The sequence below is a fragment of the Typopeltis vanoorti genome, chromosome 4, assembly GCF_054136105.1.
Source record: "Typopeltis vanoorti isolate ZY-2024b chromosome 4, IOZ_Tvanoo_1.0, whole genome shotgun sequence".
In the NCBI taxonomy this organism is placed as follows: Eukaryota; Metazoa; Arthropoda; class Arachnida; order Uropygi; family Thelyphonidae; genus Typopeltis; species Typopeltis vanoorti.
In genome coordinates this window covers 57,531,780-57,551,755 of record NC_143552.1, presented here as the reverse complement: position 1 = coordinate 57,551,755, position 19,976 = coordinate 57,531,780, and the positions used below count along the sequence as shown (strand labels likewise).

The 19,976-nt window shown below is 35.6% G+C and overlaps 1 protein-coding gene across 1 annotated transcript in view; it reads right to left on the bottom strand.

Moving 5' to 3' along the window:
- Positions 1–19,709, bottom strand: part of Gycbeta100B (guanylate cyclase soluble subunit beta-1-like) — a 122,823-nt gene extending 103,114 nt beyond the window's left edge. The window contains exons 1-2 of the mRNA XM_090391801.1: positions 19,613–19,709; positions 9,951–10,225 (exon numbers count right to left, since the gene is read on the bottom strand). Of these exons, the coding sequence (XP_090247927.1) occupies positions 9,951–10,225; positions 19,613–19,694 (357 nt within the window). The 5' untranslated portion in view covers positions 19,695–19,709. The remainder of the gene's footprint in view (positions 1–9,950; positions 10,226–19,612) is intronic.
- Positions 19,710–19,976: the final 267 nt, after the last annotated feature.

The window sequence follows — 19,976 nt, the reverse complement described above, 5'->3', positions numbered from 1 at the left end:
CGAAACAAATGCACTGCGATCTAACGCCGATATTCGTTTGCTGTCGTTGCACGTTACGTCATTAGATACACTGCCACTTGGGCAGTGTATCTTATGTCTGCACTCGTTATTTCTGTGAGAGATGAAGCGGTTTATTACTGGTGCTGTTCGTGGTGAACTATTTTTTTTTTTTGTAAATCTTATTTTATTTTGTTAAAATAACATAATTATTTATTTATTATAGATACAAGGCTGAATTATGATGAGTGTCACTGTTGAAAATATGAAAAGAATTATATTTTTTCAATTATCGTTACACGACACAAATGGATCTAGCGCCGATATTCGTTTGCACTTGTCATTGCTATTGATACGAAACTTTTATTATTGGTGTTTGTTCGTGGTGAGGATGAAATATTTTTAATAAAGCAATTTTAATATGTAAATTTATTTATTAATAAATTCGTTACTGATTAGGGAAAAAAGTTTTATATATATATATATATATATATGCAGCATCCCCACTTAAAATTTGCACTGGCCGCCACTAGTTTTGATTAATTCCTCTCTTAGTTCGTATAAATTTATGATTATTATTCTCTTTTCAATTTCCAAATTTAATATGCTGTCTTCTCTAAAAGTTGTGCTGAAATAGCTGAAATGTTTTATTTATTCTGTAGGTTCTCCATTCAGAATGCAGTTGATCATGTGTGTGTGTTTCAGTTTTTCATAATTAATAAAAAGGGAAACGGATTTTTGCAGATCTACACATATTTTTGGCCACTTGTGGAGTAATATTTTCTCTCTCATTTTATTTTCTTTTATTTTTCAGACCAGAAAAAAAAAATTGGTGTGTAGGAGGGGAAATTATATATATATATAGCCTTTGCTTTTGCACAATTCCAATCAACTCAACTCCCTTTTCTATAAAAAAAAAAACACATTTTTTACTTTGAATGCTAAGTAAAGTAAAAGTAAATAACTGTAAGACAACAAAAACCTTCCAGACAGCAGAGCCAACTGAGTCTTGATTACGGTTGCTTAAAAGAAAAGTAATGTAAGAGAAGTAATTAATTCCGGGTGGGACATGCTTTAACCAAAGCTGTTGATAATTCCCCCCCCCCCCCTCCCAACAGCGCCACTGGAAGAAAATGACATCACTAAAGAGCTGATGGTGAAACTTCAAGTTCTATGGCTTTGAATCTTTATGCCTAAACTTTTCTAGGCAGTCTGTTGTCAGTTCCAAACAGCAAGAGACAAACTTGGTGATCAACTCTTACGATTGTGTTGGAAAGACCTAACATACTCTTGAGTATGCTCAGAACGATTGTTAATGAGGAATCATTCTGGCATGAGCTAGAATTATCCGTTATTCAAACAGGTAAGAAATAAATTTATGTTTGATCATTAATGACAGCCGATATTTCAGAATACAGTTGAAAAATAAAACCAAAAAGCGATGTACTTGTAATCACCAAGAAAGTTAAAAAGAATAACAAAAAAAAAAAAAAGTTAATTTAAAGTAGAGAATTTGAACAAGTGAATAGTGAAAAAAAAAAATAGTTGGATCAGCTCTGATATGGAATACAGAGGTTTATTTTCATATGAAATATTCATATTTCATATGAATACTCTTTACCAAGAATAGCAGTAGTAAGGATATTTCTGAGGTGCTTGCTATTCCTGGACCAAGTAACAATCAGATATCTGATATGGATATTTCTTCTATCAATCTACAGTCCAAGACAATGCCTTCAGTTTTCAATTCTATGAATTGTGGGGATTGCCTATCATTTCTTTCCATGCATGATTGTCTACCCTTCATTCCCCGAAAAAAAGAAATAAAAGTATTCAGAAATTAAGTAGAAGATTTGAGAACATGGATGAAGACAGTGAATGCAAAAATTAGGACACTAAAGATAGGATTAGAGCTAATATAGAAAATTTAAGAAGAAATGAGAGAGAGAGAGACAAGAGAATCAGAAAGCGAATGAAAGTGTGTGCGGAAAAAGTATAATGGTAAGAGAGGAAATAGAAGGTTCCAAGAAAATGTGACAGCATTGGAAGGAGGGATGAATGTAGGGGATGACGCGAGAGTAATATGTGAGAGTGTTGGACATGAGAGAGAGAAGGATGCTACTGTAGGTGGAAATGAAAGCATGGTAGTGTAGTGAATGAAGAGTTAAATATAATGAGAGAGGCAGCTTGCTTTCATGTTATTTTTCATAAGTTGAAGAGCAAGTTTGATAGACTGAATAAACATTTGTCGAGTAGTGCTGCTGCTGAGAAAAGAAAGAAAAAACGAGGTGCGAACCAAGATAAAGGAATGCTAGTGACAGTAGAATGAGAATTTTGTATCAAGGTTCTATCATAAGAGGAGTTATTTGTCAGGGAACAAAATCATGTTTCCTTGATGCAGTGGTGCACCGGGGGGGGGGCTGCCCCCCCCCCCCAAAAAAAAAAAGAAAAAGGAAAAAACACTAGAAAATTTTCCAAAAATCTTTTCCTAATTATATTCATTTTTTTATTTATGTTGTGTCATGTCTTCTATTTCTATACTACTTATGAATGAGTGGTCATTCATAAGTAGTATAGAAATAGAAATATGGGGTTATAAGGTGGGAATACCCTATAGCTCTCGGGAATCACGGCCGCTGTGAACGCAAGGCGAACAAATTAGTGCTCGTGTGACCAAGCGCTACTTTGTTTGCCCGAGCTGGGCCAAAGGAGACAACTGCAGATGCTCAGTCATAGGTCGTATGCAATTCGTAGTGTGTATTTTCAAATCGTCTGCTCAACTGCCCCCCCCCTCCCCCCAAGATTAAATCCTGAGTGCTCCATTACCCAGGTGCAAAGAATAATGATGTCAGTGATGCTATTAGTATGCAGAAAGGTAAAATGAAAGAGTACAAAGTACTGGAAGGTACAAATGATATGAAGGGAGAAAAGCACAGTATGAGGGAGGATATAAAAGAATTACTGATAGTAGCAAAAGAGGTATAGTAATTAGTATGCAGAAAGGTAAAATGAAAGAGTACAAAGTACTGGAAGGTACAAATGATATGAAGGGAGAAAAGCACAGTATGAGGGAGGATATAAAAGAATTACTGATAGTAGCAAAAGAGGACAGTGAGATGTAAAGATAATAAGTCTGCTGCAGGATGATAGAGGTGAGTTGCGAAGAAGAGCAATAATTGCAAATGACTCGATGCGTCGGTTTTTTGCATTTTATTGTTGTGTACAGTGAGCTTGATGGCCGAAAAGACCTACATAAGGCAGACAGATAGACGGTTTGTACTTAAATGAATTTGGTATTAGGAGTTTAGAAAATATCTTGCTGACTGTAGTAAGTTTAGATATGCAAAATCAGAGAAACGATTCATTAGGGAGGGAGTATGTGGGCATCAATAAAGCAAATAGCAAGCATGTGCGATTGGAGACAATATACTCTCTTCAGTTTATGGGGTTATAAATAAGAATGGGATTGTGGACACAAAGCATAAGGTTAATTATGCACCTACCAGGTTTATATCATTTATGTGTACTAATTCCAGGAGAGGAGTATCAGGAAAAAGAAGGATGCATTTTTAGCGTTGATTAGTTCCTATTGGCTGTAAGTTATTGATATTAATGAGATGTGGCCGATGTAGGATGATATAATTATTTGCATAGAAAGTGAAGGTTATGTTATTTTTTAGGGAAAATGGGGGAGGGATGTTATTAATGATATCAGATGAGTTGCAGCCCAGTAGAGTGATAGTCCAACAAAAAATCGGTAAAATGGGAAACAGTGATTCCGAAGTTGTCAGTGTGAGATACAAGCTAACGCGATAAAGTATTTGGTTCGCTGCTACTATAGATCAGGGAATGCAAAGGATGATGTAGGTGATATGTATCAGCAAATAAATTCAATAAGTAGACGGCGGTAATTATTATGGGTGACTTTAATTATGGGGATATAGATTGGAAGGAGGAAAGGGTATACAGGCAGAAGGACATGGAATTTATGCAGCTTCTTAGGGATAATTACCTAAGACAGCATGTAATGGAAGGCACAAGGGGATCGAGAGTGTTGAACCTTGTGATTACATCTCGGTATAAGATATATTGCCCTCAATCGGTGAGAGCAATCATTCAGTTTTGACCTGGGAAGTGGTTAAGCATGTGGAATTTTCAGTAAGGAAGGGTTGGATGAGGAATTATAAGGCTGGAAACTACGAGAATTTTAGAAAATTGCTCGGAGCGGTACCATGGGAGGATATACTTCAGGGAAAAGATGTTAGCAGTGCATGGAAAGTGGTAAAGGGATGTTTGAAATTGTTAGCTAATTGCACACCAAGAGTTAAGATAATTAATAAACTGGGAATTAAATGGATGAGTTACAGCATTAAACAGGAGTTAAAAAGAAAGATTCATAGATAGAGGTAACCAGCAAGCTCAAAAGCATAGAAGAGTGACTGGTGGTAAGGAAAGCAAAATCGGAGTATGAGAGGAAACTAGCCGAACGAACCTTTCAGTATGTGACCACAGTAGAATGATTTTGAAGAATGCAAATGGCAGGGAAGTGACTGAAACAGACGAACTAGTTGATTATTGAATAATCATTTCGCAAGAGTGTATCATCCAGGATGCAGATATGAACTGGAATAGCCACATAAACCATCTACACAACAAACTCCGAACAATAAGTGGCAAACTCTACAGGTTAAAAGACAGTTCCCATACGCCTAAAAACACTAATATACAAAGCACTATGCCAAAATATACTAAGATACGCTATAACAACGTATGCTTTCTGTGCACCCTACAAATTAAATAGAGTAATATCGCTTACAGTACAAAATGATAACACTGATCTTTTGGGAACAAAGAGAAAATAACGACTTTATATATCTGCAATGTCAGAACACAAAATACTGACAGCAAAACATTTATGTCACTATGCAGCTTTGCTAAAACATTATTTCGATGCAAACTACAGGAGAGTCAGATATACATACCGTATAACAAGACCTCAGACTACTAATTATATCACATAAAATACAATAATCACTACGGAAAGGCCATGCGAAACTTCTACATCCCAGACATGATAAACAAATTATGTTTTGAATACAGAAACCTTACAAACTATAATAGCCTGAAAAGAGCTCTAAGGACATACTACGAACAAGAAACACGCATCCAAAATAGCATACAAACTTAATGAAACACAATATATTCGTTCAGGCTTCCAGTTCAGCAACGCATCAATACATCCCAAGTTATTTGTGTGTGTGTGTGTGTGTGTGTGCGTGTGCGTGTGCGCGCGCGCGCGCGAATTTATCGATCATAGATTTCGTAGCTTCCCAACACAGCAAAAAAAATAAATAAATAAATAATAACCAACTGGTGTCATCCTCAGATAAGCTTACATATAAGCTTCGAGGATGAAAGCAGAGAAATTAGTTCTCATCCAAGATGTATCATATGTAACCAAATGCATGTAATGTACGTATCACATGTTAACCAATGTATGTAATGTATCATATGTAAACAAATGTAATTAATGTATCATATGTAATGAAATTTATATAATGTATGTAATAACTGTAGCAAAAGTATACAATATAGACTGATTATATCCATAAAAAATATTACGGGCGACCCCAATGAGTCCTTAGACTCACTGAGGGAGGCCCTAAACATCATGTCCACACAACTATTCGACATTCTCACAGTATTTATCATACCTTGCCTTGAAGTCATTCACTGTCCTAGCACCCACAACAGACTCTGGCAGCTTATTTCACTCATTTACCACTCTAAAAGTAAAGAACCCAGCTCTAACACCCTTACTAACCACACTCTTGCCCAACTTCCATAGATGTCCCCTAGTCCTCCTACCACCAGTCCTGATCTCAAAAATATCCTCTGAATTAATCCTATAGAAACTCTTCAACAATCTGAATGTCTCAATCATATCTCATCTTTTCCGCCTATCAATCAATTTCTGCAATCCACAAATCTTCAACCTGTTCTCATAAGGTTCATTCCATAGATCTGCTATCATCTTGGTCACTCGCTTCTGGATCCTCTCCACCTCCTCCCCATCAAGAAGAAACCTAGGTGACCAAATCTGGGCACAGTAGATGTCAGGGATTAATTTGGAATTAAGGGTAGAGGGAGTCCAGGTACATAGAATCTTACAGAATCTTACATGAATACAGCTATGGGATTGACATCAGATATTAGCTCGTGGATTACGAGAATTGTTCTAGGGAATTGGTAGACTTGATTGCTTAATCCGAGTCTCAACTCGTAGAGTCCCAAATGAATGGAAAGAAGTAAAAATAGTTTTATTGCTTAAAGGTGGTTCCAAGAGAAGTGACTAATTATAGACCAAAACTTTGACCACAATTCCTGAAATAGTATTTCGGGAAGGGGTGGTCAAAGTATTAGAGATGCTGGTTAAAAAAAAAATTCAAGACTGGGCGGATAGGAACGGGATATTGTGTGGACGAAGCATAGCATTGTGAAGAGTAGGTTATGCTTCAGTAACTTACTGACTCGCTTTCTATAATAAGGCGACAGCCGAGTTGGATAAAGGTAATTGGTACACGATTGTTCTGTTGTACTTCGCGAAGTCGTTTGATAGGATACCACATGGAATCCTAATGCATAAGTTACATCAAATGGGTATGAATATGAAGCTGGAGTTGTGGGTAAGAGAGTAGTTGATGGAGAGAGAGAGAGATATATATCAAACAGTTTATGCAGGTGCACATTCTTGTAGAGGGCCTGTGACTAGTGGCGTGTCACAGGGCTCTGTACTTGGACCACTACTGTTTAATTTGTTCGTTAATGATAGGAAATAATCTGAGAGGAAATATTCAGTTGTTTGCAGATGATGCAAAATAGGTAGAACAATAGTCAACAAGATGATGTTGTTGATATTTTTCAGGATGATGTAAATAGACTGGTAGTATGGACAAAGGAGAACGGATGCCGATTTATGTGGCAAAGTGTAAGGTTATGCACCCAATTCCTGAGCTTCATCAAGAACTGGATGAAGCCAGGGATTTGGGGGTGTTAGTCGATATGGTGTTAAAATTCAGAGGGCAACATGCAAAAGTGGCTAAAACAGCTGAGGATTAGCTGGTTATTGAGAAGCATTCTGACATGCAGAGATAATATTATTTCTCTTGCTTTGATAAGGCCTCATCTGGATTATTGCTCATAGATTTGGTTACCTGGATTTTTTGGAGATGTAGATGAGGTGGAACGGATTCGGAGGCGAGAAACTAAGGTGGTGGCAGGACTGCATGATGCTCCATATGAGGAGAGAGAGAGATTGAAAATTTGTGGGTTACAGAAGTTGGTTAATCTGGGGGTAATGGAGATATGAGAGATGCATATACGTTCTTGTGGAGGGGGTTGCAGGATTGATGTGGACGAAATATTTCAGTGCATGAATAATGTGGGAAAAACTACAGGTCATTCATGTAAATTGAGTAAGAGTGTAGTTAGCAAGTGAGCAAGGACTAGATTTTTTTTTTATTTGGAGAGTGGCGAGTGAGTGGAAAGATTGAGATAGTCAGTTGTGTGCTTTGTCGGTGATTTCAAGGCAGGATATGACAGATATTGTGCATGTAATGATAATTGTTGCTGTTGATTAAAGGTACATCACAGTCAACGTTCCTTCGAAGCTAGAGAAGAAAATGCGCAACGCCTGATGACATCAAATTTTGAGCTATATATTTGATTGGCCTGGACCGGTGGGCGTTGATTTTTGAACAAAGTGCATAATATCCTTTACATTTATAAATCCCAAAATTATATTAAAGAAATGGAAAGTTACATATTTTTATTCAACTGAACATATAATTATTACATACGATATATATAAATATATCAAAACAATGTTATAAAAATGTAACTGTCGGTTCCTCGCAGTTTTTGTTGTAAATGATGACTTAAAACTTCCTGCTACTCTGAGTTTCTTAATATCATCCTGATTGTCTGGCACACTAGATTGATCCACTACTGGCTTAATACTACGATGATTGTGAATCATCTTTGATAGTGAACGGGAGATTGTCCTGTGCGCGGTCGCATAAACGCGTAGTTTAGAGGGGAAAATTGAGACAGTTTAGAAGACTACGAAAGAAATTTGTTGATAAAATCAAGGGAACTTGTAACTTGAGGCAAAGGTTGGCTTTTTCGAAGTTGCGTGGTTTTGTAAGATAAAAGATGATGCATGAAATACGTGTAATGAAATTTTTAGGCATGAGCTATGCATTAAAAAGACCATCCGATTCTTAGGCACAATTGTCATAATTGCCGAGTCTACTATTTTACAAATACATCATATGCTTTCAGCCGTTGTGCATGTTATAAGAAATTATAATCTACGCCTTGTAGCTTATAATTTCCTAGCGCTTCTGAGGGTGCTTAGTGATTTAAATTAAGAAGGAAACGAAAAACAACAACAAAAAAAACCCCCAATAAATTGCACTTATTATTATTATTATTATTATTATTATTATTTAGGATTACTAATAGGTGTGGTGTGCTAGAGATAGTTCACTGAATCGATACTTCAAATTTATGATTAATCGCATTGACCAAAAAAATATTGTGTACCAGTTGGGCTACTTGTACTCCAAACTTATACTGCTTACCAACTGACTAAGTTTAATTTGCTATCCCGGTGCTGCCACCTACGCTGATCTTTATAATAGAATTACTGTATATTGCTATTTGTCATTCTATTATTCTCTTGATTAAAACAGAAAATAAATTTCATGAAGAATATCACAGATCTGTATGCCACTCTCTTATGCATAGGGTTTCCGATTTTTTCTGACCTCAATCCGGGATAAGACAACTTTGACGACCAAAAAGAAAAACCTGTACCCCAAAATAATAAAAAAATCAGGTACTCGAAAACCATTACATTCTGAAAGATTTTACCTGATACTTATCCGCCGCCTGTATTTTCTTTAAGAATTCTTCATTTGCTTTTATCGACTGATTGAACTCTTCACACGATTCAGCAATATTGCATTTTGTGATTATCATAGCGTTCAGAGTTTCGACCTTTAGTTTTTTTTTTTTTTTTTCAGGTGTCCACATATTATTTATTATGGAAAATACACGCTCTGTTGTCATTTGTTCCTGGTAAGCAGACATAATTCAATTATTAATTTTAAAGATTTGAAAGAAACATTACTCTGAAAGTGGGGAAAAAAACTCGGTCCATTTCGCGTCAGTTTCAATTTTATTCTCGGACCATTGTTGAAATTTTTTAGCTGTTACAAATCTTTTTAAATGCGATATTTCGTCGAATAATTCATTATCAGGTAACTCTACTTCGCCAAAATATATTCTTGCAAAAATTAAGCTTTTCTCCACGTCCTTCCATTCTACCATATTTTTCAACGTGATCCATTGAAAATTCTGTAGCTGACTGAATTGCGTTGTCCATTTTTCCATGTACGAAAAGCAGTTGGAACAGAAACCAAAAAAATCTTTCACAAACCATTCTTCTTGTGGACCACATTACAAGAAAGTTTATTTATGAAAAATTTTACAATGGGAGGAAAAAATTCACAGGCAATCCTTTTTTCATACTTAAAAATTAAATCATCAATTTCTTCAGAAATTTTCGTTACCGTTGTTTTTTCTATCGACCCGTATTGCTTGAAATAATATTAAACGAGGGTTATGTAAAAAAAAAAAAAGAAGCGAAAGTTCAGCTTGTTTATTCGAGAAGAAATTTTTTAAAACAATAGGACATTTTTCGCAAGAAAGAAAATATGTCTTCAGTGGCACAAAGTACATGACTCATGCACACTTTCAGAAACAATAAGGCATTATAATTTTATTTATTGATTAAAATATGCAATACCGGTTGGATATTGTCTTACTATTTTCAAATCAGAAAAAAAAAAAAAAAAAAAAAGGATTTCAGATACCAAAAAAATTACCTTTACAATTCCAATGACAATGGGCTCCAGACCTTCTCTTTCGGAATAATAATGCAAGATTAAAGCGCCATCTTCCGGTCGTTCCGTACATCGAAATGACGGTGCTCTCATACCTGGATAAATGGTAGCTAAGTGATCATGTAGAGCATCCAAGTTCTGCAGAAAGTCTCTTGGTGTAGCTCCAAGCACTTGAAGAATCTTATCATATCCAGATTCCTGACAGAAATCGAAGAACATTCTGCCGAACAGTTCCAGAATCTCTGCAGCGGGAATTTCTGAAATAAAAAATAAAAAAAAAAGACCGATGAATGAAACCATCTGCTATAGATTGTTGCATCTAAATCTCTTGATTTGAAGAAATGAGATTTAGATTTGTATTTTTATTACTAACTAATGAAGATAAATGTGCATCCAGCAGAGGGAAGAGAATGGGATTTCCTTTCGCAGGTCTCGTGATGATGTGTTTTCAGGCTACTTCTCCTCCCTTCTTCCCCCCCCCCCCCCATCACACGTAATCATATTTTAAAAGAAAGCGAAAGGAATTTTGCAGAAATTCCTTTCGCTTTTAGTACAGATTACAATTACAGTATTTTGGTTGTAATTACTGTTAGAATAAAATCTAATTTTATAAACGGTCGCCCCAGGACAACGTTTTGCGTAAACACTAAATGTAATCAGGTGGTTGCGTGCTTTCGAAATCAGCGTACCAGGCTCGCTCATCTCTCCTGTAGGATCTCATATGGTCGTGTGAGGAGTGTTTTCACAGTTTGACTCTTCAAATATGGCGATGGATGTAGTCATTTGCGAAAGTTACTTTTAGTTCGAACTGTCAACATCAGTTTATCGCTTAGCATCTTGTTGTAACGTGACCTATGAATGCTTAGCGATTAATTTCGAAAACCCAGAGAGGTGCGTGCATCACTTTTACTTTTGAGCATTGTAATTCGAACGTTTTCTCTACAAGAGATGTAGAACTGACTCCATATTTTGCGGAATTCTACACACGATACGAATGCAGACCACCAAAATTCTTGGAAATTAGAAATTTTGGGAACTGAAAAAATGCACTTTCTTTTCAGTATGGATAGAGGTAGAGGAAAATAAAAAAATTTATAGTTGCAAAAATATATTTACTAAATCGTTTACATGTTACAACTTGTACAGAGTTAAGTTAAACAGTCTTACTTAGTGTTACTCGTTTTTCGGTAAAGTCAGTTATTATGTCCTCAAAATTTAAATGTGTTTAGCTATTTTGTTTTCAATCGATATAATTGCAAAGTGATGACAAACGTTTTTGACAAATGTAAGGTGGTTGCGAATAATTTTTCACAAGAATATAGTCGTATAAAGTAGTGGTTGTCTTGACAAGCGAGTGATGACGCTGACGCCAGTCTGAGAACTGTTTTATTTCCATTGTTGCGTCCCCGCAACCGCAGCTGAATAAATCTTCCAATTTAAAAATGCTTGCACTTTTTCTTTCTTACAAAAAAATAAAATAAAATAAAATAAAGTACCTCATTTAATACAACGGAATTTATGAATTTTTCATATTTATGTTCTGTACCAAGCGCGGGGTCGTGTGCGACTGCACAGGTCGCATACCCATGAAGCTAGAATGTCGTGCGTTCTCATTCCAACTTGTGCAGTGTGTTCCCCAGGTAGTGGTGATCCACGTTTCTTCATTAGTGACATTCTGTGTGTGTGTGTGTGTGTCTCAGAAAGATGTCACATTTATCATGGCATAATTCAGACGGCCATTTTAGACGTGTTAAAAAATGGCTTATTCTGCGCCCGTGCGTGAATTGTTTAGAGACACATCTTGCGCATATTTTATGGACCTGACAGCTCAGAGAGAAAACCTCAGTTAATCTGCACCTGGTTTGACATTGTCGATAGTTGCATTTATTCTCTGTTATCGAGAATATATGCCCCAGCTTTTTCATTCTCATCAGGTATTTCACTCTTCTCATCTGATATTTTCCCCCCTGGACATTTTCATTTCTCAAACAAATTGCCCGAAGTTCAAGTATACTGTAGCCAGCAGACCAGCCATATCCATTATTGGCTAATTCGGGTTTCATAATTCTATATATGTAAAACATTTAGTAGAAGAAACCTTTCAGCCCATACCCAATATATATATATAGGAAGTATTTTACCTTGGGTATAATAAATGTTAAAGATACCAAGCTATTTTAAACCTGGTTTTACTCCATTTCCCAAGTAAGCAAACAGACAAACAAGTCAGTCAGTTTGCGCCTGCAAGTGTTGCAAGTCTAGCTGATCCTACAGGTAGTGCAAGACCAAGGCAACTCATGGTAAAAATAGAATAAGCTCTGATCACAAATCTTAATATTTACCCTTAATGCAAAGCACATCTCCTGAGATGTATGATGCTTTGTATTAAAGGCAAGGGGCCACCACCCAGAACGGTTTCGACCTTTATTGAGGTCTCATCAGTGGGAGCCAGGCTAGAATACCAAGATTTAGTAATACAGAGCTTATAAGTATTTTACCAGAACAAGTTACCATAAGGTGTTTTAACCTTATTAAATAAAAATCTCAGGAGGAGATATAAATGTAGGAAGTATTTTACCTTGGGTGTAATGAATGTTAAAGATACCAAGCTATTCAGAGCTTATTCTATTTTTACCATGAGTTGCCTTGGTCTTGCACTAGGTGTAGGATCAGCTAGACTTGCAACACTTGCAGGCACAAACTTGACTTGTTTGTCTGTTTGCTTACTTGGGAAATGGAGTAAAATCAGGTTTAAAATAGCTTGCTATCTTTAACATTTATTACACCCAAGGTAAAATACTTCCTACATTTATATCTCCTCCTGAGATTTTTATTTAATAAGGTTAAAACGCCTTATGGTAACTTGTTCTGGTATAATACTTATAAGCTCTGTATTACTAAATCTTGGTATTTCTAGCCTGGCTCCCACTGATGAGACCTCAATAAAGGTCGAAACCGGTCTGGTGGCCCCCTTGCCTTTAATACAAAGCATCATACATCTCCTCTAGGAGATGTGTTTTGCATTAAGGGTAAATATTAAGATTTGTGATCAGAGCTTATTCTATTTTTACCATGAGTTGCCTTGGTCTTGCATTACATGCAGGGTCAGCTAGACTTGCAACACTTGCAGGCGCAAACTTGACTTGTTTATCTGTTTGCTTACTTGGGAAATGGAGTAAAACCAGGTTTAAAATAGCTTGGTATCTTTAACATATCAGTGGCGTCGCATTGTGTTATGTAACCCGCGCTACAAATTTCACGTCAATTTGACCATATGCATGGGCGTGCGTCCCCAGAAAATTTTCCAGGGGGGGGGAAGAAAGCTTGGAGACAAATAATTACATCAATAAATTTTTATAATTATTGATTTAATTAAATAATTACATCGTCTTTTAGCTTTTCTTTTGTGTAATTATTTGTCGATGTAAAGTATAAATACATTATTTTCATTTTGCATCGATTTTAATGATCTTTAATCTTGGGGGGAAAAAGGTATTCAGAATTAATTATTTTTAGCACAATTTCATATATAAAAAATTGACCGGCATATTTTATTAAAAATCAACTAATTAATTAATTCCAAATTAAATTATTTCAGTTTAAAAGCAAAAAAAATCATAAAACCAACAAGTAAAATAATATTAAATTATATACACTTACCTTTTAAAAATGTATTTTTTTGTTTAAATTTGTTTCACTATAAATTTATAATTCACATTTCACTCAGTAACACACTAGACAGAGGGCAAACTAACCAGTCACTGTTCACAAATCAGAAAAAGTTGAACCACGTAACACGTGGTTCAACTTTTTCAGTAACACGTGTTTTATTACTGCAATAAAACACGTGTTCTATGAATACCCCGCAGTGGGTTGAAACAGGCCAACCCATAATAAAATCTTAAGACAGACAAAGATTTTCCAGGGTCAAGGGTGTAATATTACATATCTCAATCAATTTTACAATTATGATTGTGTTCCCCAATCCTCCTCCTGCAGATGCCTATGACCATGTGATTGCATTTTATCGATGTATGAAAGTTTTGAGAGGGCATAGCACATCAGCACTCATCTTAATTGGTCCAATGCAATTAATTGCAGGATAATTTTGAATACTTCTGTGTAAAGTGAGCGAACAATCTGCTTTATGATTGATTAGAAAACAACAATGAAGGAGAATGCTATATTTGGTTGGTATATTTGAAATACTCAAAGATGAAAATATGTGAACCATCATTTATAAGACATGTGAGAATAGGAAAGAATAAGTGTGAGTAAAAACACTTTCATTAATGGTAAACGAATAATTAATAATTATCATTTGTGATATGTGTGTCCTATAAGTTGCTGGGTAGATCAAATTGCACGATCCTATAAATTCTAAACACGAATAAGCGAATTTATGACGACATAATTAAAAAAACTTATGAAGAGAGAGAGTATTGCAGGAATAAATATGGTTTGATGGAGCAGCAAATCATCGCGTAAAATTTGTTGCCCATGTTATGTGTATTTCTCTGGTGTGTGTATATTTTGCTCCATTTTCCAAGAATTTTATTTTGTTTACTGAGACTCAGCATACATAATATCCGATCATTATCGGAATTATCCACACTTTCGGGAATCCTAAACTCATTAAAAACAATTAGCATTTTTCTCCTGACATCCACTTTCAAATTTTCAGTTTCAGATAACATGCGTAACAACTGTTTGTAATATACATCAGATACGAAAAGCTCTCAACTCATGATAAGTGACAACGTTCAATTGGATTGGTTGACACAATAACCAATCACAGATGCTAGGTGCTGAGTGAGCTCAAAATTTTAGCTCACCTAGCCATGCCTTCTCAGCGGTTTAAAAATTCTACAGTGCTAAGACTTTGACCCACTGCGCCCTCTTTACATATTTTCAAAGGGCGCAAAGGTGTATGCATTTCGAAAGCACACCTGGGCTATTAACGTGAATGTGACGCAATGTTTATGCGGCAAAAAGTGTATATTAGAAATACTGTTGAAATACCTCTTCATGAAGCACTAATGCTTTATTACCTTCCTGAAGAGGACAATGAAGCTTTAGTATATTGTGTTCAATTTTAATTCTGCAAACAATTGGGGGAGTCTTTAACGAGAATAAATGCAAAAATATAATATGGGTGATACTGATATTTCATGGATGAGCACTGCACACCTAGCACACCAGGAATATTCGCCCCTGATATATATATATATATATATAGAAAGTTTTTTACCTTGGGTATATATATATTATGTTAAAGATACCAAGAATTTTATAAGCTAGGTTTTTAATCCTTTTTCCCAAGTAAGCAAACAGACAAGTAAGTCAAATTTGCAGCTGCACGTAGTGCAACACTAGGCAACTCGTTGTAAAGGTGGAGTAAGATCTGATCACTTTCCCTAGAATTTTCCCCTAATGCAAAGCACATTTCCTTGCAGAAATGTATGATGCTATGCATTAAGGTAATTGTCACTACCCATACCGGTTTCGACCTTTATTGAGGTCTCGTCAGTGGGAGCCAGACCTAAAAAATGCCAAGGTTTAAGTAATACAGAGCTTATAAATATTTTACCTAAACAAGTTGCCATAAGGTGCTTTGACCTCATTAAATAAAAAAACATAAAAACAAAAAATAAAATAACATAATATATACCCAAGGTAAAAACTTTCTACATATTACTCTCATCCTGAGATTTTATTTAATGAGGTCAAAGCACCTTATGGCAACTTGTTTAGGTAAAATATTTATAAGCTCTGTATTACCTTGCATTTTTTAGGTCTGGCTCCCACTGACGAGACCTCAATAAAGGTCGAAACCGGTATGGGTAGTGACAATTACCTTAATTCATAGCATCATGCATTTCTGCAAGGAAATGTGCTTTGCATCAGGGGAAAATTCTAAGGAAAGTGATCAGATCTTACTCCACCTTTACAACGAGTTGCTTAGTGTTGCACTATGTGCAGCCGCAAACTTGACTTACTTGTCTGTTTGCTTACTTGAGAAAAAGGATTAAAAACCTATCATCCACGAAATATCAGTATCATCACCCATATTATTGTAATATATATTATATTTTATTTTTGCATTTATTTCCGTTAAAGATTCCGTTAATTGTTTGCAGAATTAAAATTGAATATAATCTACTAGTGCTTCATTGTCCTCTTCAGGAGGGTAATAAAGCATTAGTGCTTCATGAAAAGGGCCCTTTCATACATCGATAAAATGCAATCACACGGTCATGGGCGTCCACAGGGGGGGGGGGGGGGGGCACTTTCCCCCGGGATCGATTAAAAAATTCCACAAATCATAATTGTAAAATTGATTGAGATATATAATCTTACACCCCGACCGTGAGAACGCTTTGTCTGTCTTAAAATTTTATTATGGGTTGGCCTGTTTTGGCCCATGGCAGGGTAGCCATAGAACACATGTTCCTGTTTTTGTTTCATCTTTTTCTGCTTTGTGAACAGTGACCGGTTAGTTTTCCTTCTGTGTCTAGTGAGTTACTGAGTAAAAGTGCGAATTGTAAATTTATAGTGAAACAAATTTAAACAGAAAAATACATTTTTAAAAGGTAAGTGTATGTAATTTAATATTATTTTACTTGTTAGTTTTATGATTTTTTTGCTTTTAAACTGAAATAATTTAATTTAGGATTAATTAATTAGTTGATTTTTAATAAAATATGCCGGTCAATTTTTTTTATATATGAAATTGTGCTAAAACCTATTAATTCTGAATACATTTTTTCCCCCAAAGAATTAAAGATCATTAAAATCGATGCACAATGAAAATAATGTATTTATAGTTTACATCGACAAATAGTTACATAAAAAAAGCTGAAAGGCGTTTTTTGATGTAATTATTTAATTAAATCAATAATTATAAAAAATTTATTGATGAAATTATTTGTCTCCAAGCTTTGCCCCCCCACTCCCTGGAAAATTTTCTGCGGACGCACGCCCATGCATACGGTCAAATTGACGTGAAATTTGTAGCGCGGATTGCATAATACATAAAATACTTAAACCGAACTAATTCTATGTATAAACAACGCTAGAAAAACATCATCAGCAATTGTAGATCTGTTGATATTTTACCAGTTATAAGCCGTTTGTTGGAGCGCATAGTACGAAACAAACTCGTGAGTCATTCAAATGAATCCGCCTGAACTATCTCTCTCTCTCCAGAGAGAAACAGGAAAACATCAACTCTAGAAGATTTAGCTCATTCTACTTTCCTAAGGTTAGTTGGAATATGCCGAACGTCTTTGTTTAATCAATAAAAATAATTATCGCTACATATTCATTCGGTACATTCGCATACATAAAATTACTTCAATTGTTAACGTATATGAACTGATGGACTTGCACTTGCGTGATCATCGTCCAGGTAAATGTTAATTTACCTGGACGATGACTGGTTAACTCCCTCTAATAGGCGGGATCTTTTGATGTGCAAAAAACAAAGCTATACAACATAACATGCATTTATGCAAACATGCAGCACGATACCTCACTTGTCATCAACAGACTAAAAATTAACTTCATATGCAGAAACTATGATAGAAACAAAAACGTTTTGTTTTTATTAGTTTGTATGCGGGTTTTTGAATACATATTCAAAAACCCGCATACAACACTTAGATACTGAATAACTATAAATTCAGCCTACATGCCCGAGTAGATAGCGTCTACTCTCCAAAAATCTTTTCCTAATTAAAATTCTTTTTTTTTTATTATTTATGTTGTGTGACTGGCGATCATTGCAGATGCTCAGTCATAGGTCGTATGCGATGCGTATAGTGTGTTTCTCAAATCATCTACTGAACTCCCCCCCCCCCCCACAATATTAAATCCTGAGTGCAACACAGGTCCTCTCTCTTTCTCTCTCTCTAACCAACTGGTTATGGGTTCGAGTTCCTCTGAAAAGGGTATTTGTGAATGCCTTTAAAGTGGCAGATGAATGCTACTATTATGAATTATTAGAGGCCTGAAATGGCATAAAAATGTTCCACGTTTGGTTTCTAGAACAGGGTTCCTGGATTATCGAACCATTAATCTACTCATGGTACTAAATGATAGTTATACAACTTTCATGGGCAGATCCCTCCGCCCCTAAAACGTTATCGTGCTATATTGATGGTACCTGCTTCTGTAAAGCTACAACTAAGGAGCCTCCGTAGCTCAGTCGGCATAGACGAAGCCCTTTGATCGGAAAGACTTGGGTTCGATTCATGTACAAGACGTGAGGAACCTTTATCTGGTCTCTTTCGACTAAAGGTGAGTTAGCCGGTCTCATACGAAGTAGGGTTTTTTTTACCCTGAAACTCGAACTTTTCCTCCTTCAGATAGGCAAACCGGCCCCGTGAACGCGAGCACACATCTACAGATATAAAATACATTTGCCCTCGAACGCCAGTTGGGGTTGCTTAAAATCACAGTATCCCTTTTATCCCTGCACACCTGCGGGATAAAAGCGCTACAAAGAAGAAGATTATTATTGGCCTTCCACCAGCAGACATAAGTCCAACTGGGACGCAAACAGTATGAACTCCACTGATTATCCAAATTCAGTTTTATACTGGTTGGTTATACTGGTTAGAAGATGTTATACTGGCTGGTTTTCATTCGGAGCTTCCAGAGGAAAATAAGCTGCAGCAGTCCGAAACTAACTTTTAGCCATTGTAGACACAAATCCGATATGTGCACCGCAAAATTCACCGCCCACGTATAGGTTGGTTGTGTATATGGACTCACAGCTTATCTTCTCCCGCTCCTGCATTCTGCACATCAGTTGTTTTATTATGCATTTAATTTATTTATTTCCTTTTTCCACACATATTTATTCACAACAACATGACCTCTCTCCCCTCCTTCCAGTCTTAACAACCATCTAATGCTTTCTTACAATTACATAATTCATTCCCTCTATAACCCGTTGCTAAGGCATTCCCCAAAACAAAGTCTCTAGATTTTTTCTTTATATATATATATATATATATATATATATTTGATACATATATTCGTTTTATATGTGTATATTTCGAATTAAATAAACTAGAAAAGTCAAAGGACAACCATGGTACAGGGGAATTTTAAAAAAAGCCGACAAGAAAGAGCTGGATGACGTCAAAATAATTTTATTGTAATTGCACACATTCTTATTTATTTATACACCTTGTAGTTTTTCTGGGCAATTAGATATTTCTGTATTCTGTACAATATTTTAAACTCACAGATTTAAATTTTCTTTACATTTTGTTTCCAGTTGGACGTTAGAATAATTATTGGTTGCTCAGACTTTATTTTTCATTGCACGATTTCCAAAACTTCAATTCAGACTGAAATGCGTCGTTACTTGAATATCTGTTCAAGATATGTGCACCGCTGCACATATCTTGAACAGTAATTTGTAACACAGGATGTGTTGGCATCGAGTGTTAAAGAACGATGTGTAACACATGCAGTGTTATTTTGTAGGGTGTTGAATCAATATGTACAAATGTACATAGATTCAGAAAGTATTTGTTCCGATGTTTTTTCTAAAACTTGTTTTTATGCTAACCTCTATTAATTAGATTTGATCACTCTGAATTTTAAATAAAGGAAGAAGAAATACTTACGCAAGACTCTTTCTGCAGCTCCAACAATATTATAGGTGATTTCATCATCGTAAATCAATCGTACCAAGAATTGACCTTCCATTTCAATTTCGGCTTCGTGCCTGGAATGAGGTGGGGTGAAACAAAGTCAGAGAAATATCGATAACACGTTTTTTTTTTTTTTTTTTGATGCAATTCTCAACACTCATTTCAATACTAATTTTTCTCCAGTCCATTTCATAATCAAAGATCAATTATAAGATAAGCCAAAGCTCAATTTTAAATTATATTCTCCAAAAAACTAGTATAAACAACCACATAATTCGAAGTACTTTTCAAATCTTCAATATTTTTATTTTTATTTTTATTTTGTTTTAAAATCAGT